The 26,398-nt window shown below is 41.8% G+C and overlaps 2 protein-coding genes across 2 annotated transcripts in view; both read left to right on the top strand.

The window, feature by feature from the left end:
- The first annotated feature begins 2,408 nt into the window (after positions 1-2,408).
- LOC118789311 (T-box brain protein 1) lies at positions 2,409-8,189 on the top strand. The gene is made up of 6 exons (XM_036545668.1): positions 2,409-3,144; positions 3,678-3,832; positions 4,131-4,252; positions 4,660-4,818; positions 4,928-4,989; positions 7,181-8,189. Exons 1-6 carry the CDS (start codon positions 2,453-2,455, stop codon positions 8,019-8,021), a joined length of 2,031 nt encoding a protein of 676 aa, XP_036401561.1. The 5' UTR covers positions 2,409-2,452; the 3' UTR covers positions 8,022-8,189.
- An 8,622-nt stretch (positions 8,190-16,811) lies between these two features.
- The window catches only part of LOC118789317 (sodium-driven chloride bicarbonate exchanger-like), a 57,200-nt gene continuing 47,613 nt past the window's right edge, over positions 16,812-26,398 (top strand). The window contains exons 1-2 of the mRNA XM_036545680.1: positions 16,812-17,192; positions 21,153-21,182. Of these exons, the coding sequence (XP_036401573.1) occupies positions 17,145-17,192; positions 21,153-21,182 (78 nt within the window). The 5' untranslated portion in view covers positions 16,812-17,144. The remainder of the gene's footprint in view (positions 17,193-21,152; positions 21,183-26,398) is intronic.

Below are 26,398 nucleotides of genomic sequence, written 5' to 3' on the forward strand. Positions count from 1 at the left end.
CAGGATGTAGGTCAGTGGCGCATATGAGTGCATAATTATTATCATTAAAAAATTCAATATTTTTGTCTTTTTTTTATTTATTTATTTTTTTACTACACTTGAGCCCGCTTATTATATACTTAATTGAAAACTATCCTCCTTTATAGCCAGTGCTGTAATGTAACATGTAAGCATACAACAGTTGCATTGATGTGCAATAGATTGAACGGGAAGGGTCGTTTTGACAATTCTTGAAAATTATTGAGTGCTTCCGTTCTGTAGATGTGACAGCTTAATGACGTCAGTGTCTTACCCATGTTTTTTTTGAAGTTTACAACACTGCATAGCATGTTGTCATTTTCATTTTGTTTTGCCTCAACATCTTGAAATAACGTGCGACCGAAATTCGACGTGGAGAAAGTACACGAACCCCAATAAGAAAGCGCATTCTTAAAGACACGGGTCTTAGGTCAGCGCAGATTTGAAGTTTGTCATTTCAGATCCCAAGCTTTAATTAAACGGAGTGATCGTGTGGGGTCAGGGAACCGCGTTGGCGTTGAATGGCAGGAAACAGATAGCGAGATCAATGTGTCAAACTTGATTTTTTTAAAAATAAAATGTGTATATGTAGTGTGTATTAATTTAAAAATATCACTCAACATGACGACGAAGTATACAACAGTAAAAGGGACTTTAGATGGTTCTCGCCATTTGAACAAAATTTCCAAACATATCGCACATAACGCACAAAAATGCGAAGAAAGTAAAATGTCAAAATGTTCGTCCTCTTATATATTCAAGCAAGAAGCTAAGAGGACGAAGATTAAATGCTGTAATATCTCAGTTTCGGGTATAACATCAGTTTAGCTGTTCCCTTCGGTAACTGTCGCTTCTATAACTTCGGGAAATAGTATTTGTTATTTTTCCCCATTGAAAACTGGCACCGATTTGTGTATCTCATGTTTTTACACAATATCTGTTACACAGGTACATTAAGATGTTAAGATAGGTTGAGATAATTGCATACTTATCTAAATACAGAAATAAAGGAACTTTAAGGTGATTGCACCAGATGTTGTAGAACAAAACTTGATAATCAAAGCTCGGATAGACATTGGCTGGACTGCAGTCTGTTTGTACGCGTTTTGGCAAGGGACGCTGTCACACTTCGCCACATCAAGAAGTCTCTCACACAGAAAAATAATTGGCCCAGTTCCTGCTGCGATCATCCAATTCACTGGGGAGTATTATTTCTCCCCGAAATAAATGGAACTTTATTCCTTAAAACATGTTTATCATATTCCCTAACAACCTTAGTCACGTGTAATTTCTAGTTCGTTTAGAGTAGCCTAAACGAAGTGTGTTTGCTATACATACGATATCTACCTCAGTTCCGCAGAAGGCCTGGTTTATGTTTTTGAGGCATATTTAAAGTTGTGAAATGAAACGGTTCCATCGAGCTACGAAAACGACTTTATTTTCCAGTTTGATGATTTTTCATAATTTGACGCCTTAGCTTATATGTAGGCCTATGGTAAGCAAGTCGATAAAAACAAGCGAACAAACAAAAATACTTGGTATGCACAAGTGTAAATCGTTCTTATGCGTCTTGGGGACATAGGCCTACCACAAATGCAATTCTTTAAACAAAAATATTTTAAGTCATTTCAACATTTTCGTTTAGCTCTAGATTTAGCGGGAATATTTTCTATTGCTGTATCACTTTATTTGGCAAATGCATTTGCTATTAGGTGACTGCTCTCTGGTTCATACCTCTAAGTAGCCTGCTAACATGAAATATTTATTTACCCTGGGACCAGTAAACATATCTTTATAGATACTGAATGATTTCACGCTATATCACAAACATTTTAAAGCATGAAGTGCACCGACTGTCATTTTCAGTGTTTTAATAATAAATTCTGGTTTCACTGGCAAACATACTTTGCTACTTCTACCACATAAATAGGTAAACATTGACTGAGTCCCTCGCCACAGTATGCACAGGACACTGAAGGAAATGGATTCTGCAGAGAGTGGAAAGAAATACAATTAGTTAAAAATACTGTCATAACCTCAAGGCCAGACTCAAGTTTATTACTCTAAATTTGCAAACCAATGTTTTCGATGGCCGCAAAGAGACCATGTATTGCATCTGGCAGCATCTCTTGCTATTTGCTATATACATAACGATTAGGACCCAGATGATTATCCTAATTAATGTCTGTCTAATTAAATTACTGTCACGAGCTAACCAATAGCAAAAGTTGTTTCATTAGAGTTGCTGGCAGAAAGATCAAAAGCGAATCGCTCCTGATTGCAGCATAGTGTCAATTGGCTAATTTGCCGTCTAACAAAAAAAGTAGCTCGAACCGTAGGAAGGCGTTTTCTCTCAAACTGGATTCGTAGGGCGTTAAGTTAGGCGAGTGGATATCTCACAAAGGTTGCGTGCATCGCCGTTTGCAATTGAACTATGCAGTTGGAGCATTGCATCTCGCCTTCAGTCATGCTCTCAAAGAAATTTCTGAATGTGGGCAGTGGCTATCCCGGCGCGGACGGATCTGAGCTCGCCTTGCAGGACCATCCTATTATAGCCCTAACTGACAACCTGGAGAGAAGTTCACCTCTGAAAAAAATTTCCAGGGGGATGACGAATCAGCTAGAGGCAGACAATTTCCCTGACTCCAAGGACGCACCAGGGGACGTCCAGAGAAGCAAAGTCTCTCCTGTTCTGGACGGAGTCGCGGAAATTCGTCACAATTTCGATGGATCTGCTGCAGAAAGGTACCTCCTGTCTCAGTCTAACCAACCCCAGCCAGTCTCTGCCTCTCCTAGCGCCATGTTCCCTTACCCGAGTCAGCATGGACCAACGCATCCAGCTTTTTCTATTGGGAGTCCGAACCGCTACATGGCTCATCACCCGGTCATAACCAATGGAGCGTACAACAGTCTCTTGACCAACACCTCTCCACAAGGTTACCCAACCGCGGGCTACCCTTACGCGCAGCAGTATGGACACACTTACCAAGGGGGCGCTTTCTACCAGTTCTCCTCGGCGCAAGCCGGGCTTGTGCCCGGTAAGGCTCAGGTCTACCTGTGCAACAGGGCTTTGTGGCTAAAGTTTCACAGGCATCAAACAGAAATGATCATCACCAAACAAGGAAGGTAGGTACACGCCATGATGGGACCTTTCGCACCGCTGTAAGCTCGCCTCCAAAATGTGTACGTTTTCGTTTCTCGCCCTTTGCAGAAAATAAAGAAAACAGCCGTTTAAACGCTTATGATTGTTTGCATTTACTAAGGCGCATAGCTTACAAAAATCTTCTAACATTACTTTAATTAAAAACGTTAATTTTATACACATTCCTTGTAAAATTGTATACGAATAACCTCAAGATATGGCATGTATTGCATTTGTAATATTATATTAAAGTGATCGACCTTTGGTGCGCATGTATTTCAAAGGTACATCATTTTTATTCTGTTTACTAATTTTAGGAATTTCAAAATGCCAAATTTTTATCGTGTACGATTATAATATGTTATATTATCGGATTGAAATATTAGCTCGCTATTGCAACTGAAGAAAAATATTTTAAACAATCAGTTGGCTGCTCTGTTGAATAAAGAATACGCAGCCTCCGAATTTCAAACGACAACTTGCCTTGTACTCATTCAAGATTTCTTTTTTTCCTTAGACGGATGTTTCCATTTTTAAGTTTTAATATTTCTGGTCTTGATCCGACGGCACACTACAATATTTTTGTGGACGTAATTCTGGCCGACCCCAATCACTGGAGATTCCAAGGAGGAAAGTGGGTTCCATGTGGCAAAGCGGACACAAATGTGACAGGCAAGTTCTTCCAATTAACACTCTCTGAGCATGTATAGGTGAGAATTATGCATGAAGAAATCTTCGCGGGCCATATTGACTGTTGCATTGAAAAAATCCTAGGTCACGCAGAGCGAATAAAATCGCCACACAAAGAACGTGCAAACGAATATATTTTAGAAATGACTCACAACCCTTTTTGGATACTTATTTCTTTTACAGCCTCCCGTAAGAGACGGCCCGAGCGGATAGAGCGTTTGTTCGTTATGCTCTTTCAAATGATTTATTTATGTTATTTTGATTTATTCGTTCCCTCTAGGGAATCGGGTTTACATGCACCCGGACTCTCCGAACACCGGCGCGCACTGGATGCGCCAGGAAATATCGTTCGGAAAACTCAAACTAACAAATAACAAAGGCGCATCGAACAACACGGGCCAGGTCAGTCTGCCTGCTTTATATTTAAATATGAAAAACCTGCCACTTCATGGGTTTGACGTCAGAAATTTAAGCAAAAATATTGCGTGTAGAGCTATTATTGTCTACCATTGCATTAATTTTAACAATGATGATAGCTGAAAATTAATTAATCTGTGCTTAGTTAGCGTGTTTTACATATGCTGATTCATTTTCACATGATTGTCTTTCCAGCGTCATATAGAAAGGTTGTCATACAGAATTGTGTTTATACTCCATAACAAGTTGCCGCTAGTTTAACTCCCTCAATCCAAAATGTCGCTGCAAAGACACATTACATGTCGTATGATGATCCATTCTCTCTGTGAGGGATTTGGGTGTGACAGGTAATTTCGCTGTCGTTTGTTCACCATGTTCGTTACTCTCTACAGATGGTCGTCCTGCAATCCCTTCATAAGTACCAGCCCAGGTTACACGTGGTGGAGGTGAACGAGGACGGAACCGAGGATTCCAGTCAGCCCGGGCGGGTGCAAACGTTCACTTTCCCGGAAACGCAATTCATCGCGGTCACAGCTTACCAAAACACCGATGTAAGGAAGATAACTTGTGTACTGTTTGGTCAATATATGGAAATATATGAAGCTGTCACTTAAGCGCTTTTGAAATAAATGCCATTTTTGGCTCTTTTTTTTTCTGCAGATTACGCAGCTGAAAATCGATCACAATCCATTTGCAAAAGGGTTTCGGGACAACTACGACACGTAAGGATATTACCAAATGTGGTTACATGTATTCAGAGAGATATAATTAACTTATGCATTGCAGCTAATGATATTACACGTTTAATTATAATGTAGGCTAAATACTAAGTGAAATTGTACAATGTATCGGGTATAATAATTGTGTGTTTTAATGTTTTATTCATCAAGTTCAACATATTTTGAAATAGTCTGTTACCTACAGATGGCATGCAGTTTTTTATTCGGGTGTATTTAATAAGGCTAAATGAAAATACCTAAACAGGGACGGACTTGATTAAATGAAACTATGCTGTTTGAGTTTCAGTCGACGAGGTGCAGCCTAATGAACAGCATTAACCTTTCAAAATCACACATGAATTAATAAGACCATTATTATTTGCCAAGTTCAGGTGACAACGGGGAAACGGTCTCTAAGAATTTAACTTTTCAGTATTGGACCCAAGAGTCAGTAATTTCAAGCAGAAAAAAAAACCCCGATTGTATTCGTTTAGTCATTTAATTATTTGTTGTTGGACTACATTTTTGGGGGAAAATAGATGTGAAATAGTTGAAACTGGTTCTTATTTTGATATTAAACTAATGTTTCGGGAAATATAAATGTAAAATTATCGTACATTTCCTTTACTGTGGAAGCTTTCTTTTCAAATTCGATCTGGGCACAGCCAATGGTTATGCTGGCTGGACACATTTACTTTTCGTAACTCATGTAATGTATACCGAGCATACAGTGTGGGTGAGGGCACATTCACTAATGAAATTGTAATTGGCAAGGTACATTCACTGTCATATGTCATGGTTAAAACTATTCATTTTGGCCCAGTGTCAAGACAGCCCGACTTTGATATGAGCCTCTGAGATTTTCCGTTGTAGTAGCTTACATTTGTCTGGAAGAAGTTATCACTCCACACGCGTTCCAAATGTAGGCTTATTTTTAAAACGCGGTTTTGAGAAATTATTGCATTAATTCAGTATGTAGTTCAACAGGACAAAAGATTGTTAGTCAATGACAAAGTCTTTTAAATATCCAACTGTATATCATACTCCATTATAGTAGAAGCGGTTTAGCTATGCCGGAAATGCACGCATAATATTTTTAAAAGTTGAGTTAAAATGTATTCCAAATATATCCAATGGATTTGTTTGTTTAAAAGGTATATAATTATGACTCTTAAACGCCATTATAGGTACTTTTTTATACTTGTTGTAGTGAATATAAACTGAAATGGAATCGGTCTTTTAAAGGCTACCAAATGTAAACTGTCAAATTAGACTCGCTCCTTATCATGCTATAAGAAAACGCATAAGACCCCGCTAAGACATTTGCTGTGCTACAATACCGACAAACAGTATACATCATTCCAGCGTAAAACTAATGGCTTATATTTAACGCTTACATTTTTGAAAAATAATATATACGCATAAAATTTCAAAGTAAAATTATATTATTATACTGGCGAATGCAACGGGCTTTAATATTGTAGCAAAACACATTATCCCACATCAACATAAACGTTATAATTTTATAAAACGAAGGAAGACGACAGTGGTAGAGATAACTACGCCCACTTTAATGAATGATGTCTCAGAAATATTGGGAATGAAATGTGAGGTTTCACCCGAGGTTTGACCTCCATGGCGCAAGGGCACGGCAGTTTCCAGCGAAGGTGAGGGTGTCGCATTTCTGAGAGGGTTACGCCACAGTAACTTTCACAGTGATCCGCGCTCGCTTCGTTTCATGTTCGCTTACAGTGAGCAGTTAAAAAACTACTTCTGGTCAAAAAAAAAAACTGAAGTAGGCTGGTCGCTGTTATACAAAGCGACTTGCCTATTGTATAAAATAAGGCTGGATAAACAATAGGAGGCGTCCATAACACAGTTTAAATCGTGTGAAGAATTGCTGCAATGAACACGGTGTTATGTACTTTTACAGATTTTGCCCCCCACGCAAAAACGGTAGTAGGCTGTTTGCCCTCCGACATGAGCACTGGAGATTTTACCCTGTACACACGTTGCTGATTTAAACAGCCGTGGTCAGATAAGCAGTTACGTGAATGTGCTCGTTTGGGAGACCTGTGCACCCAAAGGGTGTCTGGCAATAGTCCACCTGCTTTTTGTTAGAGGGCGTGAAATGTGCGTTGTGAACACGGTACAAGTTGGTATAAATTGGCGCGTTTGTGTGTGTTTTTTTCAGCATCTACACAGGCTGCGACATTGACCGGTTGACACCATCGCCTGGTGACTCGCCTCGCTCTCAGATCGTGCCTGGTGCGAGATATGCCATGGCTGGTTCTTTCCTGCAGGACCAATTTGTCAGCACTTATGCCAAATCCCGCTTCCACCCTGGCGCCGGGACCGGTCCTGGCACGGACCGCAGCGTCCCCCTTAGCAACAGCTTGCTATCCCCGCAACAAGCCGAGGAGACCGCAGCAGCCTCCCCGCAGCGATGGTTTGTCACCCCTGCCAACAATCGACTGGACTTTGCCGCCTCGGCATACGATGCCGCCGCCGCTGCTGATTTCGCCGGTAACGCGGCCACCCTGCTGTCTTACGCAGCTGCTGGAGTCAAGGCACTTCCACTGCCCACAGCGGGGTGCTCAGGTAGACCTCTGGGTTATTACGCCGATCCCTCGGGGTGGGGCACACGCACGCCGCCCCAGTATTGCAGCAAATCCGGCTCGGTTCTGTCCTGCTGGCCCTCAAATTCTGCCGGGAACAGGACTGGCGCTTCAACGTATCTGGTGGACGAGCCGGACACCATCGCGACGGAACGGTCTCCCCTGGGTGGGTCCGAAGACGCCAAACCAAAAGACCTGTCGGAGTCGAGCTGGATAGAGACACCTTCCTCAATAAAGTCAATCGATTCGAGCGATTCTGGAATTTTTGAGCAGGCGAAACGGAGGCGGATATCGCCGTCTGCCACGCCGGTTTCGGAAACCTCGTCCCCGTTAAAAAGCGAAATGCTAACGCCGCGGGAATGCGAGAAAAACTGCCCCAAAGACATTGGTTACTACAGCTTCTACCCACATAGTTAGGAAATGACAGTACACGTACACCTAAGGTCATTTCATTTTTTAAAGGGAAACTGACAAATGTAAAAAATATTTTTAAACGTAGCTGCATGAATTGCATATTTATTATCCACTCGTTATTTATTTATTTATTTATTTATTTGTTTGTTTGTTTGTTGCTCATTTGCATACTTTGCGAGTTGGTCCAGGGCGTTTCGAACCAGTTGTTTCATCAATTAACAGTACCATTAAGATTAGATTTGAAAAGTATAGAGCTACGGCTAAAATCTGAGAGCCAAATTAAAATATGATTTCATGGAAATGTTCAAACTACATTCGTTTCACACATAGTTTTTTATTATTTTAATTTCATTGTAATTATGGATAACAATGCACAGACATATTTAGCTTGTAGTGATATTGTGTCAGATGTAGAGGTATGTAAAAGTCCTTGATTGGCATTTTGATATTCTTAAATCTATATTAAACGACTTTTTATCGCTTTTCTGCAGATGTATAGTCACCGGAGTGATGTGTACTGTTTTTTCTTGTTTAAAATAATGTAAGGTAAAGAGGGATTACGGAAAACGACTTAGCAAATCACAGTTTAGATCAAAGAACTTAGTAAAAGTCCAGATGGCCTAAATTGATTGTGTAGCCTTATTTTCTATCTTTGTTTAGATTTTAGCGGCGGTATGTCACTAGATAGGCCTATAGAATATTCATTGTTCTCAGCTGTACATTACTTTATAAACACCTTGAAAATATTTCAGTATTTGATCGTTCATCAGTCCTGTGCAGAGACCAAGCGTTGTTTTCCGACTTTACAGCCTTTTAGATTTAGGCGAGTCTGTGTTTCTCAATGAATGTTGTGGTAAAAATGTACATGTTGTCATAGTGCAAACACGAAATTAAAAAATCAGAAACCGCATTGTCTGTTCATGGACAGTTCAAGAAAAATGCAGCACAAAAGTCTGAATGATCATGGTTATAGTCATCTGAAGCACAGTGAAATACTGTGCTTTAAAAGGGAGATACATCCACCGAGAATAAAACGCATTTGAAATCACTTTACGGATGTTGAATCAATATTGATATTTTCCCAAAGCCGTTGAAACATTTTTACTAAATATATACACAATTGTGTTGCTTTTTAAAGGAATTTCGCCCGTGGTGCTGACTGTTGCACAGCTTACAGTTCCGTTTTGGTCACGAGTCAATTTGAGGTCGTTTTACGTTAGCGTCATAAGCTATTCTACTTTTTCGTTTTATTTCTATCTGAAAGACACGAAATGCAACAGAAGCAGCAATGTTTTATATTCCTCAACGAAGTGGAAGCAAACAGTTTCTTCTGACTTCAGTATTATTGTAGAATTACTTCGAATATTATTTCAAAACCGGAAATTGGTTGCAGTAAGTCCTAATATAGGCTATCATATAATGTGACAGCTCTGCCAAATATAAATATAGATGTATTTTACATTAATAAAGGAAACGAGATGTATGGAGTAGCCAAATAGAATATTTAAACCGTTGCCACGGCTGTTGCTAGATTTCCCCAGGCTTTTTATGACCCAGGGAATGAGCATGAGCCCATATTTCCCCTCGAAATTTGGGTTCGTTTATGGTCACATGTTTATCGTGCTCATAATTTTCCTAAATTTGCCCTTACCGCAAATTTCTGAAGCACCAAATAAATGTTCCACGTGTGTGATTAAGCTATAGAAGTTCATTGATTGTAGTTCACACAAAATTCAGAAAATTCAGGTGAATAATATACAAAAATTCGTTAGCCGAGTGAACTATGAGTAAACTAGTGTTAGCCGGTGTAGTGTTCGAAATGTTAAAATGGCTACCGTGCTTTGGGGAAGGTGCTATACATTTGTGGTAGCTGAGACACCGGTAACCCCTTCCACCGCGCTCTGAGATTATTTTAAGGGCGTGGAAGGCACCGTTCAAACTTATTTTAGTTATTATTAACATTTAATAGCTTTTGTGTAGGCCTGTGCGCGCTTTAAAAACAGTAATATAGATTTAATTGGTAATGGTTGAATACTCGAAATGTTATTGTGGCCTTTCTTATTTCCTTTTCCTTGGGTCGGTCTGAAGACTCCCTTCACGTTTCTCAGGGACCCAAGGATGATAAGAACCGTTAGATTGTATTTTTGGTCCCATTGAAAAACTGAAAATCGTGCTGTACTGCCACCCTGTGGTAAGCACTGTTACTGCACTGCATCTAGCGAGGGGCAGTTATAATGTGTAGCCCCAGTCTGCGTTCACATATAGATTGTGGGAGCCCGTTTGATAATGTTTTGTGCTGGCATCAGAGGAAAAACAGGAAATATATCGAGATCTATAGTATATAAAATTATGTATATGAATAGTATGAATTTGTTGGTCTTAAATCTATTGTTTTCTACATTAACTGTTCCGTTTCCTGCGAATCGTGACAGTGCCATTCCTGTTTAAACACTAGATGGCGAAACTGTCCCGTGTTATTTAGACACTCATTTATACCGGTCCAGCGCCATGTCAGGTCTGTTTCTTGCAAAGCAAATTACTAAATAGATACTTGGTATCACAGATGTTTCTTATGCCGCAGGTACGGTAACTTAGTTCTCTGAGCGTCTTTATTGCCCAGATGTAGAAAATTGGCTGAAAGTAACTGTGGCTATTGTCAGTCAAAACGTACTGGCAAAGCCTATTTTTACATTCAGTTGTTACCGATACCAAATGCAGTGGCACACTACGCACAATGAGATATGATGGCTATGCGACATTTACCTTAATGTCTGTCAGAAAGGAAAAAGCTGCGCTTTTGCAGTGCACTATAGCATTAGACAAGGCTGGCAGGATTCCTAATGTGTTTCTTGGGTCAGTGATCTTTATATATTCATATCTCATCCATGAAGCAGAAATGCCTTGCTTGTGTGTACCAGATTGAAATCACTTAGTGAGCACTAAATATGCATCTTATTGCAATTTATATTTCATAAATTAATGAGTGAAATTATCTATGTGGAAAAAAAAACGTGTAACTTTAGCCCCATGAAAAAGTCATTGTATCCCCTCCTCTCCCCTCCAAAAAGTAATCATTAAATATACCCATTATGCTGAGTGCTGTGGAGGAGTACAGAGGAAGACTGAAGGAGGGTAAAATAACACCGAATGTAATATAATGTAATATAATGCAGTGGAGTAGGCTTCACTGCTTTGATTCTTTGGCTGTGCTGCAGCGACACAGACCTCCAGTACAGATTGTCTTTGCTCTTCAGAGCTAAGTGCATTACTCATCTCATCTCTCTCCTGCAGCCCAGCGGGATATTTATAGCAGAGTCCAGCCAGTCTGGAGTGAAGCTGTGTGTTTCAGAGGCTGTTGCACCTCAGCTTGGATTGGCATGGTTTTTGTCTGTGCTGCGAGCCATGTGCCTCTGGACGTCTCACCTGGTGTTAGGTGCTTGCCTCTTGAAGCAAGCTGTGACTTCCGCTGGCTTTTGCTATGCTGCGTTTAGTAAAAGGGGTGTCTGCTTGGTGCCTCTGGGCCAGTAGGGGGCACTCTTCCCTTTATACCGAGCCGAACCCAATGCCACAGTGCTTTTGTGAGAATACTCATGCAGTAAGCAGAGGTCTTGACATACTGTGTTTTTTAAAAAAAATAATAATAATAATAAAAAAAAACAGTGTGATTATTAAAGAGTGCTAACATCACCACACTGTCCTGACAAGGGTTTGTAGACATGGCTGTATTAATCACCAGTATAATATGGCAATCTGGCTAGCTAACCACACCCTGATAATTAAAAATGTTATATAAGTATCAAAAATGAAAGTATTACATAAAAAACGTATATCTGCATCCCCATCATAGCTGATGGTTAGTGCACACTCTGGTACAAAATGGCTGCCATGCAATAGTCTGCACTGTGAAGCACTAGTATGGGGGAGAGTGAGCCCCTCCTATCAGCCCTGACAGATTTACAACCCAGGGGTAAAAGGAGTGGTAGCTGCACGAATCAGTGTTCCCATCACTATGGGACTATGACTAGGCTGCTGATTTAACATGATTAGGGGTTTGAATAAAAATGAATTATTAATAGCCCCCTGAGCCATTGCCTTGTGGAGGCTTGAGAAAGTGCAGCGGCTCGTACTGGGTTTGAAATACTTTTAGACAAGTATTTAGAGCAGAATCGACATTGCATGAATATTCAAACCGTCTGTGGATGTCTGGGGACTCAGATCTATCGCACTGGTCCAAAATCAGTATCTTCCCACGTGTTCCACTCTCCTGTGTCCCCTAATCAACTTTTCTCACATCACACTGATTACTAAAAATAGTGAGACTGAGACTAGTGCTCTTGTCAGACCTTCGTGCCACTGACTGTTAAGAATGTCTTTTACTCTGACTTGCTATTATTCCGTTACTGATGTGATCCAGCTCTGATCAGCCCTGTGAGAACTGCTACGAATCGTCAGTCGGGATTCTGAAACAAGTCACCTACACCTGAAAAATTTCCCCCACAGCGAATTATATGGCTAAATGCCAAAGTGCTTATTAAATGTGCTCACTCTTCCTCTTGCACCTACTATGGTGCTTAGCAGAATGCTGTATGTTGCATAACAGCATTGATGATTTTATACAGAGCCTGCTGCTCTTAGCATAGCCCTTTTATATGCACTTTTGTGAGTCACTCTGCATAGAAGTGTCTGCTAAATTACTGAATGTAAATGTGATGTAAATGAAAAATGGAAAAATTTATACCGCTCTTCCTTACATCAAAGGATACATTTCACCAGTTATATTTTAGCTGAAAAGGGAAAAATAATGTCTTTTGAGATTTTTTGCAGTGTATATGGGCATACATGTTTACAGATAAAATGTAATCGAACTGGGAACTGCCATAGAGATAAAATGCGTCATTGTGACAAACTGGTGTGTTTTACTGCGATTAGCACTCGTCACTTTGTCAGATTTGACAAAGACATGTATTGATTTTGCAGAACATTTGACTGCTGCAGTCTCTTGTTCAATACACCAGCCCTGCTGTGCCAGCTTTTCGACCTTGTGTAATTACAGTGAGAACTAACTCATGCCTCCAATTTAAATAACTTCTTAAAATCTTATTAGTAAAAACATGTTGCATCTAGTTGAAAGCAGTAAGTACAGGGTTGAAGCTGAAATTGATATATACGTGACAACAAATGTTTTCCTGGTCATGGCTATGATATGTCTGATGATGGCTCTTGCTTGCATGGCTTATTTTTAAAGCAGTTTTCGAAAAAAATGGAGGATAAATCCAATATGGTGTCTATATCAGCCGATCCTTCACTCTCAGTCTCAGTATGATGACACATCCCATATAGCCATGTTAATGTGCCAAAATTCATCAACTGAAACGTGGGTCACTACTGACTCATCAGCCCATGGAGGCCATGTTTTTGCACTTTAAATTGTCTTTTGTGATTTACTTTTTGAAAATGAAAAACAAAAATCGTGTATATCTTGTTTTGTGTCAAAGCAGGTGATGGGACACACTTTGAAGTGCTGTGTGGTGGAGCAGAGTTTGGCTGGTGAGTGAGCCATTGAATATCCTCTAACGTCAGGTGATGACACCCCCCCCCCCCCCCCCCCCAGATGGAGCCATTACAGGACGAGAGGATTGATCTTCAGCTCAGAAAGTTGATCATATCTCTTCGGGCGCCGTGTCAATGGTGAGGACCACAGTTTAAGGGTTCTGCACATTCAGAAATTGTCATTTTAATCCAATATGACCACCAGTTCAAATGGCCTGTGGTCTCTGTTTGCACTTTAGTGGAACTTTATATAACTCCCAATAATCCTGCTCAGTTTTGTTCTTAGTTTGCTTTCAGGGGCTTTACATCCATATGTGGAAAGTGGCAGAATAATAATGAAAAATACAGCTGTAAGCAGGAACTGCTGGGATCAAACATCAGAACCAAAGCATACCGAACATACTGCATAAGAGTTTCACTACAATTCATTACATATTTGCCTAATCCAAAGGGACTGTCACACTATGTGACTAACCACATCAGTGTAAATTACAAAAATGTTTCTCATTATGAAAGAAATTTGTGTTTAACTACATGTACATTGAACATATTTACAATTTCACAATATCTCTCCATGGTTTTTTAATGCCATTCTTGAAATTCTAGAGGAATGCCTTTAGCATCTGGCCACCAAATTTACCCCCCTGCTCCATGCAGCAAGGATGAATTGCTTATCGGGAGATAATGTATGCATTTCCTACAAATCAAGTATGGCTGACAACCAATGTAACCACCTATAGTTAAGCTGAAGATGTTATACCATTTCCTGCAGTTGTAATTACATAGCAACCATTGCATATTGATGTTAAAAATATTGGTCTAAACAGCAACTACAGGTAAATTTGCATAATGATTTTAACAGTTCACAGCAGCCATTCTATATTTTATTGTGTTGCATAACATAATTTTTTGCAGTTTTGTTTACTTTTGGGGTGAGAATAGAAACATCTAAGTTAATCATCAATGTGAAAACCTAATGTAAATTGCTTTTATTGTTTACGAGGTGGTCGTATAAGTATTCCATACAAAATTTATGTATGTCTGCTGAATGTGAACATGGTCAGCACCAACATTTCTTCGAATGATTGGAAAATACTACTTTCACATTGCTATCACATACAACAGGATTAAACCAGCTCTTTACAAATGTGAACAAAATCCAATATGGCCACCAATCACATGATCAACTCCAAAGTATGTGTGGGCACGGGCTACCATTGGCTTGTTATCAAGTAATACTGTTTACACTCTGCACACTGTTCGTGTACGGCATGGAGTGTCTGCAAACCACATCTGATTGGCCCAGTTAAGGAGATACTTACTTCCACATTACCCTCAAATGCGGCAAATTCATTGGATTGTGGTGGCCATGTTTTTCATACACCAACTTGTTCTTAACAGTACCAGTAGTCATCACTGCAAGGATTTTTTTCCACCAAAGTTCAAGCCTTTTGGAAAAACTGTCTATGAGAACAGTCCACCTGAAAGGTTTTGACAGGTAATTCAATTTGGCCACCAGATCAAGTCTCCTACCCTTCATCTCGAAGTGTCATTATTGGAGTTATCTTGTGCTGTTACAACAAGCATGATATGTTTGTATTTTACAACACAAGTTGTCACAAAGCAGCTTTACATTGTTCCCAGGCCTGAGACCCCCTGAGAGCAAGCCTAAGGCAACAGTGGCAAGGAAAAACTCCCTATCAGGAAGAAACCTTGAGCAGAACCTGGCTCAGAGGGGGAGCCCATCTGCTTCTGGCCAGCACTGGGCAGATAGAGTTAAAGACAAGTTATACAATGTACTTTAAAACATTTAAGATTGATAGATAACGATTTGGAAAACCCACAAAGGGCCCACTGTATCAAGTCTGCAGGGTGTTTGTAAAATTCTTCCTGGGTTGACAACATTAGCGGAAACTGTACTGTAGGGGCATTGGACTGGATTGAGAAGTAATACCCTCGGAAAGTGTGATGTCACAGGCATGGCAGCTTCCTTGCTTTAGGTGCGGGGATGATGCAGTAGGTGCAGGGATGATGCTATAGGTGCGGGGATGATGCAGTAGGTGCAGGGATGATGCTGTAGGTGCAGGGATGATGCAGTAGGTGCAGGGATGATGCTGTAGGTGCGGGGATGATGCAGTAGGTGCGGGGATGATGCAGTAGGTGCAGGGATGATGGTATAGGTGCAGGGATGATGCTATAGGTGCAGGGATGATGCAGTAGGTGCAGGGATGATGCTGTAGGTGCGGGGATGATGCAGTAGGTGCAGGGATGATGCTGTAGGTGCAGGGATGATGCTATAGGTGCAGGGATGATGCAGTAGGTGCGGGGATGATGCTATAGGTGCAGGGATGATGCAGTAGGTGCGGGGATGATGCTATAGGTGCAGGGATGATGCAGTAGGTGCGGGGATGATGCTATAGGTGCAGGGATGATGCAGTAGGTGCAGGGATGATGCCATTGCTTCCAGGGTATGAGTGCTGGTTCCAGTTGGCTGTATGGAGAAGAATCAGTGCCCTAATTTACACACCAAGCAGATCACAAAAGGGAGAGCCAAACCTGTAAATTCTTTCATTTTCCGCAGACATTAGAGGAATGTATTCTTGTTCATGTTGTCCTCCACAGGGGATTATCATCTGTCTCATCATGTAAGCGTGCAGTTTGCAAACGGATGAGATGGCTGTTTGGGCCCAAGCTGCCATGTTGGAGCGGTGGCAGTTGGGGGGCACGCTTGCCAGTCTAGGTCGTTTATATGTCATTATTTACACTAAATATGACACTGGTGTATGCTTACTGAGATGGTCTCTTTTGCATATTAAGAAACAAGCTGTTTCTCAAACAGGAGATGTTGTTGACATATTAAGTAAAATTGCAACTAAAATTGTGGAAAATCCTATATTTCCAAAGTCGCGACTATAGACGGCAAAATGTTCAGTATAAGGAGATGGGTATAGCTGGTTGCAATTCTGCAGGAGACGGAATAAATCAGACAAGGTTTTAAACAAACAGCGGATGCAATAATTTATTATAGCGCCGTCATGGCGCACAGCCCCTGTTAACCAAACATTGGATCAAATGAGGTCCACGCGAATAAAGCGCATAAGAATAATTGCGTTAGTACTGTAATTGCAGTCCCTCGCTCCCGTTGCTATAGTTTCTGTATATACTTGAACCGTTACTGGTTTATATGCATTGCGCCTCACACATTTCCCGCAATATAATTCAACCGCGAATCCTCTCCGCATCTGGACCATGTGAACGCTAGAACTCAGTGCATTTAGAATGGCACAGAACGTCTCGCTCGGAGGGGTTTTCAGATCCGCGTTTGCCTCTTGCCTTGCCCCCTCACGTCATGTGAACGGAGATTGCACGCTCATAGCATGAGCGCCTGAATGAAAAGCGGCACTGTGCGCTCCAGCCAGGAGTATTCATACGTGGGCAGGCTAGAGGGCTTTTTTACGACATGTGACCGTACCGAGTCGCTTTATGAGAAATTTATTGCGGCTCCACAAACACCTGATAGGAATACTAAGACACAGTTGTCACAAGAACATAGGCGGATAAAAAAGTAAACGAAAGATGGACGTCAAGGACCAGGGGGCTCAAATGGAACCGCTTCTGCCAACGGTAAGGACCACATTGAAGCGCTTGAATATCTTATGTGGTCCATATCTGTGTGCTTTTGTGCTGGAAGATATTCAAGCTGCAGTATTCAATTTCAGGGCGGTTGGTATAATATTGATTCAAACGTGACTGGTATACATCATACCGGCGTGTTTAGGGAAAACATTCCGAATATGAGCAACAATATTATGCTCTTAACAAATGAAAATTCAGTTTAAAGATTAATATTAATATTTTCGGTCTCAATGTTGTCACCTGTGGAAAAATGCGCGACATCGATCTTGCAACACAGTTACATTTGGAGGACCTGTCTCACATTCACGTTACTAGCTTTACTGGTTTACTAGGCATTTTCACGGGAAACGTAAAATAGGTCAAATGCGATAAAACGTCATGTCGGTAAACCATTTGTATTTTTTAATTGGTTGAAAATATATAACCAGATATCACGCGAGTATGTGCATTCACCATGTCTATTTATTCTCGCTTCCTTAACATTGGCGTATTTCTGTATTTCCGTCATTTCTTGGTCAGAATAATACACCACGAAGCATTCAGAACCTTTGTATTAATGATTTATGTTTATAGTGGAACGGTCGAACAGGCAATAAGCAATAGGGTATTTGAATATTCAGTTTCTACTGTATGCAGAATGGTAATACGTAGACGGTTGTATACCCCTCCAAAAATTACGTTTAAACGATACGGACTTAACTTTGTATGAATTATTAACGATGGTCCATTTTGCACGTTTTATTGTCTTAGGCAACAATCTGCGAGTTGTACTTTGAGTTACTATGCCTGTATACTGTATCCCCAGTGTGGCACCATACCACAGTTCCTGCCGTAAAATTTTTCCCCTAAATACAGCCTCATATTTTGAAAATTATTTTAGCGGTATGCATTTTATCCAGTGACTGTGTACCATATCGTCAATAGTGGTAATTAGTTCATTAACACGTGCTGTAAATGACTGCGCACAGCCAGATGTCACGGCGTTCTCATGCCGAAGCTAGCACCGCGGCCGTCAACCCCAGACCATAAACCGGTATCCAGCAGCGTGTCACGGCGCCATATGTGCCGTCCGCTGGATCCGAAAAGGCGAGAGGCTCGGTGGAAAGGGGCCAGTGTGACTTCTGAGGCATGGTGATGGGGGGTCAGCGGGATGGCGACCACAGGCGTGAGGTGAACCCGAGCCTGCCCCACGTCAGCTGCTGGCGCGTGCGCTGCCGTGAGAGAACAGGGACCGTGGGACCGGGCATCTGCACCCCACATCCCGCGCCCCGCTGGAGATCTGATTGGCAGCGTCTGTGGCGAAGTGCCGCTGAATTCTGGGAACACTCGGAGCAGCTGGGGAGCAGCCGAGCTGTGCTTCCCCCCCCCCCCCCCCCCGGGCCACAGGCAGCGGTATCAGATAGGTCACTCTGTGCTGTCGCCTGCTCGATATGAGGGTCTGGGATGGAGCAGTGAAGGATCATGGGAGATCACACGTCCCTGCAGCTAAAAGGTCCACTCTTCCCCCACAGAGTCTCTCTGAAAGCTGGACTGTACGGTAGTGCATTGTACTGTATTGTGCTATGCTATAGTGTAGTGCTGTATACTGCACTGTACGATAGTGTACAGAGACACCGTTCCTGAATGGGTACTTACTGGTTAATTACTGACAGGAGTACAGAATGTGTTTACCATTGCTTTGAGATCAGTAAACAATCTACACACAAAGGACTTAAGACAATTATAGCTCAGGACAGTACCTACAAAGGTTGGCATCTTTCATTTCAGTTTAGTTGTTTGTGAGCAGAAAACAAGCATGTAGAATCTCCTGAGATTTCATAACAATACAAACTGTGCTGTTTTCACCGTGGAAAAAAAGAGAAAGTGATTATGAAACATTTTGCCCTCAGTTCTCATTTGAATCTCTCAGCAAGGGCAGGCCGGTCTTCATCTGAGTAGTGTCTGATTCATAGGCCTCATTAGCTGTGTGCTGATGATGGAGTGCTACACTGACTTTGGTACAACATCTCTGGCAGGGGGGAGGCTAATTTGCCTTTTAAAACAACAGAACACCCATGTGTCCGTACGAGTGCTGTTACTGCAGCAAGTGGCGGCCCTCAAAAGAAGAGGTTTCCCGAAAAAGCACAGAAGGTGTCTGTTTGGAGTGATATGTGAGGCCCATGTTACAGGGAAGCAGGAGAAGTGGGAACTGGGGTGAGAGCACCTACGGGGGTGAAGACCCCCCCCCTTGCGTCTCAGCCAACAGCTTTAATTTAGTGTGTTAGTGGCTGGATGAAAGAGAGGGACGACGTATTTACACACCACTCCAAGCAAGAGTAAGAAAAAACATTTACGTTGTTTGTTTGACCACTGATGACAATGTCGCATCTAATCACTTGCATGGAGATTTGTTTTTCGTTATCCATTTGCTTGGATAAAGAGCAGCTTTTTTGCTAAACCCTCAGATGCATGCCTGCGCATTGATTGGTGGGACAGCCTGCTCCTTCGTGGGGCTTAGTGCTGTCTCATGCTGGTATGATGCCAGCATGTTCAGCGCCCGTGTCCTGAATCCTGATGCATTCTGTGGGCTCCACAGCTCCATGCAAAGTGATGAGTAACGGCTGCGTCTCCCACACACAGTCTCCCTGACTGCGCGGTGGGAAGACATGTCATTTTCTGCTCTCATGAATTATTGAGTGCCGGCGGTTTCTGTCTGCGCAGTTTACCTGCGATGCCCACACATTCGTGGCCCGTGTGGGGTGATAATTGAAAACCGCATTCGTGAACGGCGATGATGATCCTTCGTTTGAACCCACTTGTCCTTCGTTTGAAGCCCCTTACTAGACAAGAACAGCTCTGTGGTGAGAACATGGCACTCTCTTCTTTTATATTAACTGCTCAGTCAATCTCTTCAATGACTGTCTCAGCCCTTGCATTTTCGGGATTGAACAGTCACATGGCATGTCCCCACCGCTACACCACTGAACCACTCTGCTAATGAAGTGAGCGTAATAAATATTGCCACGTTTTTTGGCCACATGCTTACATTCCGTCCTTAAACTCAAGTGAGGTGTGAGTCCACTTAACCATGGGTGGGGACCAGGACATCGTCAAGATCAAAACACTCTAAAAACACAGAAGGTTGAGTAAAGCTCTAACTTGCAGTGTGATTTTTCAGAACCATAACTATTCTAGGACTACATCTGTCACGTTTTAAGAGCCGCTGCTTCTGCGTCATTATCAGACTGACATGCCACCACACGGGCGTTGAAATGGGGCAGTTGTAGTTTGTGTCACAACCTCATGGTGGGGCTGTGATGATTAAAATAGGGTACTACACATACTGTTGTCTTACCAGATTCCTCAGAGGTTTTAAAGGACAGGACTTGACTCGAGTCATGCCAGACTACCTGCTGTTTCAGCCAAGATGTTAGACTGGTTCCCCCCAGTTTTCCTGCTTGCTTAGTCCCTATTGATGGATGAAACAAACAATGATTGCCCTTGCCACAATTTATTAAGCTTCTTCCCATCCACCTCTGTCCAGCAAGTGCTTTTGCCTTGATTCCTGGATATTGCAGCCAGTTCTTCTTGCTGCTTTTTGTGGAAAACAGATCCTTGTAGCCTGTCCTGTCAGCTCGGCACCTGAAACCTACCGCCGAGCACAGATGTGCCAGAAATGCAGGGCTGTGTCAGCGATGTGCTCATAGCTCACAGCGGCTCGCAAGGGCAGTGACTGTAGGTTGTAAGCAGCTGACACTCTACAAGGTGCATGCTGTTGCAGGCTTTCAGTGCGCATGCAGTGAATTCCAACAGCCGTTGCAGCAAATGCATGAAGGCTCTTATCAGGGCTGGGTTGGGGATAATGAGGTAATGTGTACCTGAAGTGAAAGCCAGGTTTCACATCTGGCTGATGCTGCTTGCCTTGGCAGAAGTGCACCTGGATTCTGATGATGTCATACCTTTTTGCAGGTACTAACCCCTGGTGGAACCAGAGCTGTGGTGAGTCCAAACATTCAGCTTTTTCTTTCTTTGCATGTGAAAAGCATGTCATTTTTTCAGCCATCGAGGTGATGGTTCATCTGTTTCCAAAAGAATGTCAAAAATAGGTCACAAACTGGAATGCCACGCAATTCAATGATGACGCACATGGAGCTCCATGATATTAATAGTGTTCAGATTACTGTATTCAGAAACTATGTGGGTGCGAGTTCTCATGGGGCTTTTCCAATACTGCCATACACAATTGAAAAGCTTAGACTGGATGTGAAGCATACAGGGCCTTTGATTTCTCATGGTCTCATGCATGGTCACATCCCATATTTCCTTCATTCTTTGAGCGCCAGCTAATCCTACAGCCTTTAACGCGCATGGATGAACCCTCACATGGAGACTCTACTAGAGGGCTGTGTGTAGAGGCTGTGCAATGTCATGTGGCTGGTCAATATGTAAGTGATACTATTTGTATGTTTAGGGTGCTGGGTAGTAGAGATGCTTAAGGCATTTTTTTTGTCAGGCATCTTCCTTGTTCGCAACTGTGTCTAAAATAACCATAAACCCTAGATGTTATCTCAAACTCACATGAGCTGTGGCAGGCTTGTAGAGGGCTCTGGGTATAGGCCACGCACCCTGCGTGACGCTTGTGGGTTGGTGGTGCCACTGTGACACCTGATCAATGCCATTAGTGTTCTCCCGGGTTAATCTGAAGGCTTCATGCTCTATTACTGGGATGTAAATCAGGTTTTGTTTGCACAACACTCTGACTTTGTACTGAAACATTCAACTTCTTTTTGAAGCTACATTTCTGTTAGATAGTATGAAACATTGACTGGATAAAGGTGATATAGCATTGGCGGTGTTTTTGTACTTTGAAAGGAGGTGATACCCTATAGTGAATCATTATGTTTTTGTCTTGTTTTTTTTGTTCTTTTATTTATTAAGTGAAAGTATTGAGATGACTAGGATCATACTTTGGGAAACATTGTATAGTTATTAACCTACTAAAGTATCCTTTTAAAAAATGCAAACTGGGGATTCTTCAAGAAGCTGTCCTAAGTCCTCTGGTGTTTACTTTGTGCCTTTTTAACTTACCTGAGACCTGTCCAGGAGTCGGTCTCCAGATGTACATGGATAGCACATGGCACCTATGTTTATACAGCACAGCAGGCAATAGCTAGAATCCTTCCCAGCTCTTCCTCGTTAAATATTAAGAAAACTCAATGTGTTATTCTGTCAGAAAACAGCCTGTAATGCAAATCATGCAGTACTAAGATGAGACAGGAACAAATTTAAAAGGTAAAATATTTAGTCATCATTTTGAGACTGAACTGAAATTTCATAAACAGACTAAAAGGATCTTCCACGTATTTAAAGCAAGCTGTTTTAGTTTTATCAGAGCCTGTTTGCCTTTTGATATGGCTCAATTATGTTTTATCCTTTATTAAATCCTTGCATAATCTGGCTGGATTAGATCAGGGTGTCACTCTAACCTGACCCTGAACATCCCTTGCTTCCGGTACATCTTCTACATGGAGAACATCACTTCACAGCAAGACATTGCGAATGGGTGGATTTTTGTCTTTAGGGTGGGGAAAGCACCAGGTATAACTTACACAATGTAAAAAAGAAAAATAAACAAAAAAACAAAAGCAGGCATTTTTATCTAATATTTGAAGCAGGGGAAGGATATAAAAACACAACAGGTGTACTAGGGATAAGGTTATATTTATCCACATAATTTCATACAAGCTGCCGCTGTAGTCTGCTTTTGTATACACTACTGTACATGCAAATTTGTAAGAAATTTAAACTTGTTTAACAATGACAGCAGTAATATTATGATTAAAGTTTAGCAGTTATATCACTGGATCTCATCATTTACATAATTTACAGTATCTTGCAAACTGTTTATGTAATCAATGTAAGACAAGCAAACATTCCTATAATGTTTGCTGTTGTGCTGAGTATCCCTGAAATACAATATCTTTGCTTTCCAAACATACACTATTATCCCACAAATCCTTTTTTGTTTAGAAGAATCTGTGGTTTCCAGTCACTGGTTCCCCCTTTGCACATCTTTAATTATGTTACTGTTTTCTTTTTTTAATAAAGTTATGATCTCTATCAGTAATATTATACACGCTACACAGTATCATTTTTCACACAGTATTTGAAAGAGGTGTGTAACATGAGCTGTCTGTCTTGGTGTTATCTTAGCTCTTGAAATCAGCATATTAGGTTGCTGGCTTGTTTTAATCTTGACAGCGTAAGCTAGCAACGTAATTCTTTTCACAGTCCATGGTGACAGTAGTTAATGTGCTACTGGCCTATCTCCTACACTGTTTGACTATCTAGTAATAAATCATTTTCTTATTAATTAGCACAGTAGTTTTCACATAATGCAGCTGCTGGACATGCAGCTGGTACCTCACTAGCTTGTTAGCATTTACATTTACATTTACATTAGCACATAGCACATTACATAGCACACTGTATTACACTTTTTTACAGGATGACAACAAATGCCAACTAAGGGGGTGGTAATATTAATGATGTAATAATAATATGCTGTATCATCTATATGTTGGTTAATGAATAAAACATTAGCTTAAAGATTTACATTTACATTCACTCGTTTGGCAGACACGTTTATTCAGAGCAATCTGCAATAGTGTGGTTAGGCAAGTAGCCATATAGATACTGAATCATTAATGCCATACTACCGATATAGTACATATTTTGGGAAGCATTACCACAAGGGAAAAAGTGCTGTCATAGGGGGCACAAACATATATTAAAACCGCCATTTTCCAGCCACAAGCTTGTACCGCCACAAAAGATGGTTGCACCTAGATGAATGAAATGTGATGTGGCTTTGAATAGCCGCCCCTGAGAGCCTGGCTACTCCTGATATTAGCCTTTGCCACACATAACAGGCCTGGGTTTTAAAGGACTGAATAGCAAGGCAAGGTTAAATTTAAGAAAAAGCGTCCAGTATTAGAGAGTAGTATCAAGACGTAATGCTCCTTTGAGTCTCATATTTACACAGGTGTGCTCGTCACAGTATAGACACAACTCTGGAAAACAGCCACCACTTCCATTGAAAATCCCAGCTGCGTGTAAATGTCATCTGCTTAGTTACTGAAATCGCACCATGTGCTGTGTCAAACACCTGCGTGTACTCAGAGGTGAGGACGGTGTGTAATACAGTTGAACAGTGCCTGCGCCAGTGTTGGTGTAGTGACTCTGGATGGCTCTGGCTATGACATGGTCCTCACAGAGCCTGTCTTTTCTTGTTTTTTGAGTCTTGCTGCATGTTGGCTGCGCTCGACGGGTTCTGTGTTCCTGCTGCCCTAGTTCTCCAGCTATTGCGTCTGGTCAGTGTTCTAATAAGTGGCACCGTGCCCCACAGGCTAAGTGCTTCCTTGAGAAGTGGGTTATTCCATGCCAAACGAGAATCCTGTAGCTTTTTCATCCCAGATTTTTTTAACAAAAACAAATCACGTATTTGTTTTTGAGCCTGCCAAGTTCAGACTGGAAAAAAGCTATTAGAGTTGTGACCTGGTAAGGAGTCAGCCCAAAGTGACACAGTCACAGAGCCATTAGACAGTAAAGATCACCTTGGGCCTGTTTTTAAAGCAGCTGGCTTATGAAGCACCTCAGTTGTCTTAGGCTGCCAGATTGGGAATGGGGGGGGGGGGGGCTTTATTGAGAGCTCAGTTCCACAGATGCCCTCAGGGAGATGCACTTCTTCAAATGTGAGATCTAGAATCAGTCTTTCAAATTCTAAGTTCACAGATCCCACCTAGAATTCTAAAGTTTTATTCTACATGTTTGCATTGTATTGTAATGCTGGTTGTATTATATTTGCTATTTACTGTATGTATTCTGCAAATTTGACTTTGACTCTGTTGCTCTGGATAATATACTGTCAACAAAAGGATAAAAACAATCAATAATAACCATCATTATCACCATCATCATCATCATCATCATATGCTCAGAATGGAAGTTTGTACAGGCAGTGTTGTTTAACTTTTGGTGGGAAGTTAAAAAAAAAAAACGCCACAACAAAAAACACCTCCATCGGAAAGTAGCTCTTATATTTGGTGAAATTAAGACACACAGATCCCTGGAACTTGCGCTGTGATCGCCATTAAATGGGACCATTGGCCAGGTCAGATCTGTAGCTGGTGCAAGTCCAAACTGAACACAAAGGGGGCGCCATGGAGCGCATGCTCTCTCTCCTCCCCTGGCCGTGGCTGTCAGTGTGCGCGGCGTCTCGCACTATAAGCCCCGGCTGGCCGCGGTACGGGGGGACACTCAGGAGGGGTGGACAGTGGAGCTCTTTTAATGACGGTAAGGAGTTGCCGTAGTGACAGCTGCCGCCACTGATGGGGTCGCGGATCACGGCTTTGTCGTGGTCGCTCGCCATGCCGCAGGGTTTTGACTGAGCAGAGGTCATTCTTCTGCATTTCTGCGGCTGCAGCATGGTGCTGCACGGGTCGTTAAGCCCCTGAGAGCAGCCCGCATGCGTGCGGTCGCATTATTACAGCGCCTGACGCAACTGCCGACACCCGGGGGAACTGCGCTCGCAAATCACCCGCTGTGCGGAGAAATTCTGTCAATCTGCAGAAACATAACTGCAGGCGGCTACCAAAGAATATCAAATGGAGGAGGTGCTCAGAGAAATGCACCCCAAGGACTGACAAGGTTGTGGTTTTTCTGCTGACACAGCAGTAACTGTTCGGCCATAGTCATTCTAGGACCTACAGTTATGTGCAGGTCAGTTTTGGTTGCCTGTTTTGTTTGTTGGTTTAGATGAACTACTGCCAGAAGCATCCAGTCCTTAATGAAGATGTAATACCAACATCTGGGCATGTCTTTTACACACTTGGTAGATTGAGCTCCAGTCTCCCAGTATAAATCTCTCACTTTTCAGCTGGAGGATTTAATATGTGCTGCTGGTGTAGCTTTGAAACTGACTTAGCATGTGTCAATCAGCCAGATGTAACAGAGCAACCCTTTGGTATTTTCTTTTGACCAATCAGCTCTCACTGTCTGGGTTGGTTACGTGAGGCTGTATTTAGGCACGTGGTGCGGTTCATCTCACTAAAGAGTCAGGATCAGATTTACTGTAATTACAGCAGTCCCTAACCTAATCCATATGCGCTTATCGAAAATGAACAAAACATCAAATGTTTTTCTGTAAGTATATG

Source organism: Megalops cyprinoides, chromosome 14, assembly GCF_013368585.1.
Source record: "Megalops cyprinoides isolate fMegCyp1 chromosome 14, fMegCyp1.pri, whole genome shotgun sequence".
Lineage (NCBI taxonomy): Eukaryota > Metazoa > Chordata > Actinopteri > Elopiformes > Megalopidae > Megalops > Megalops cyprinoides.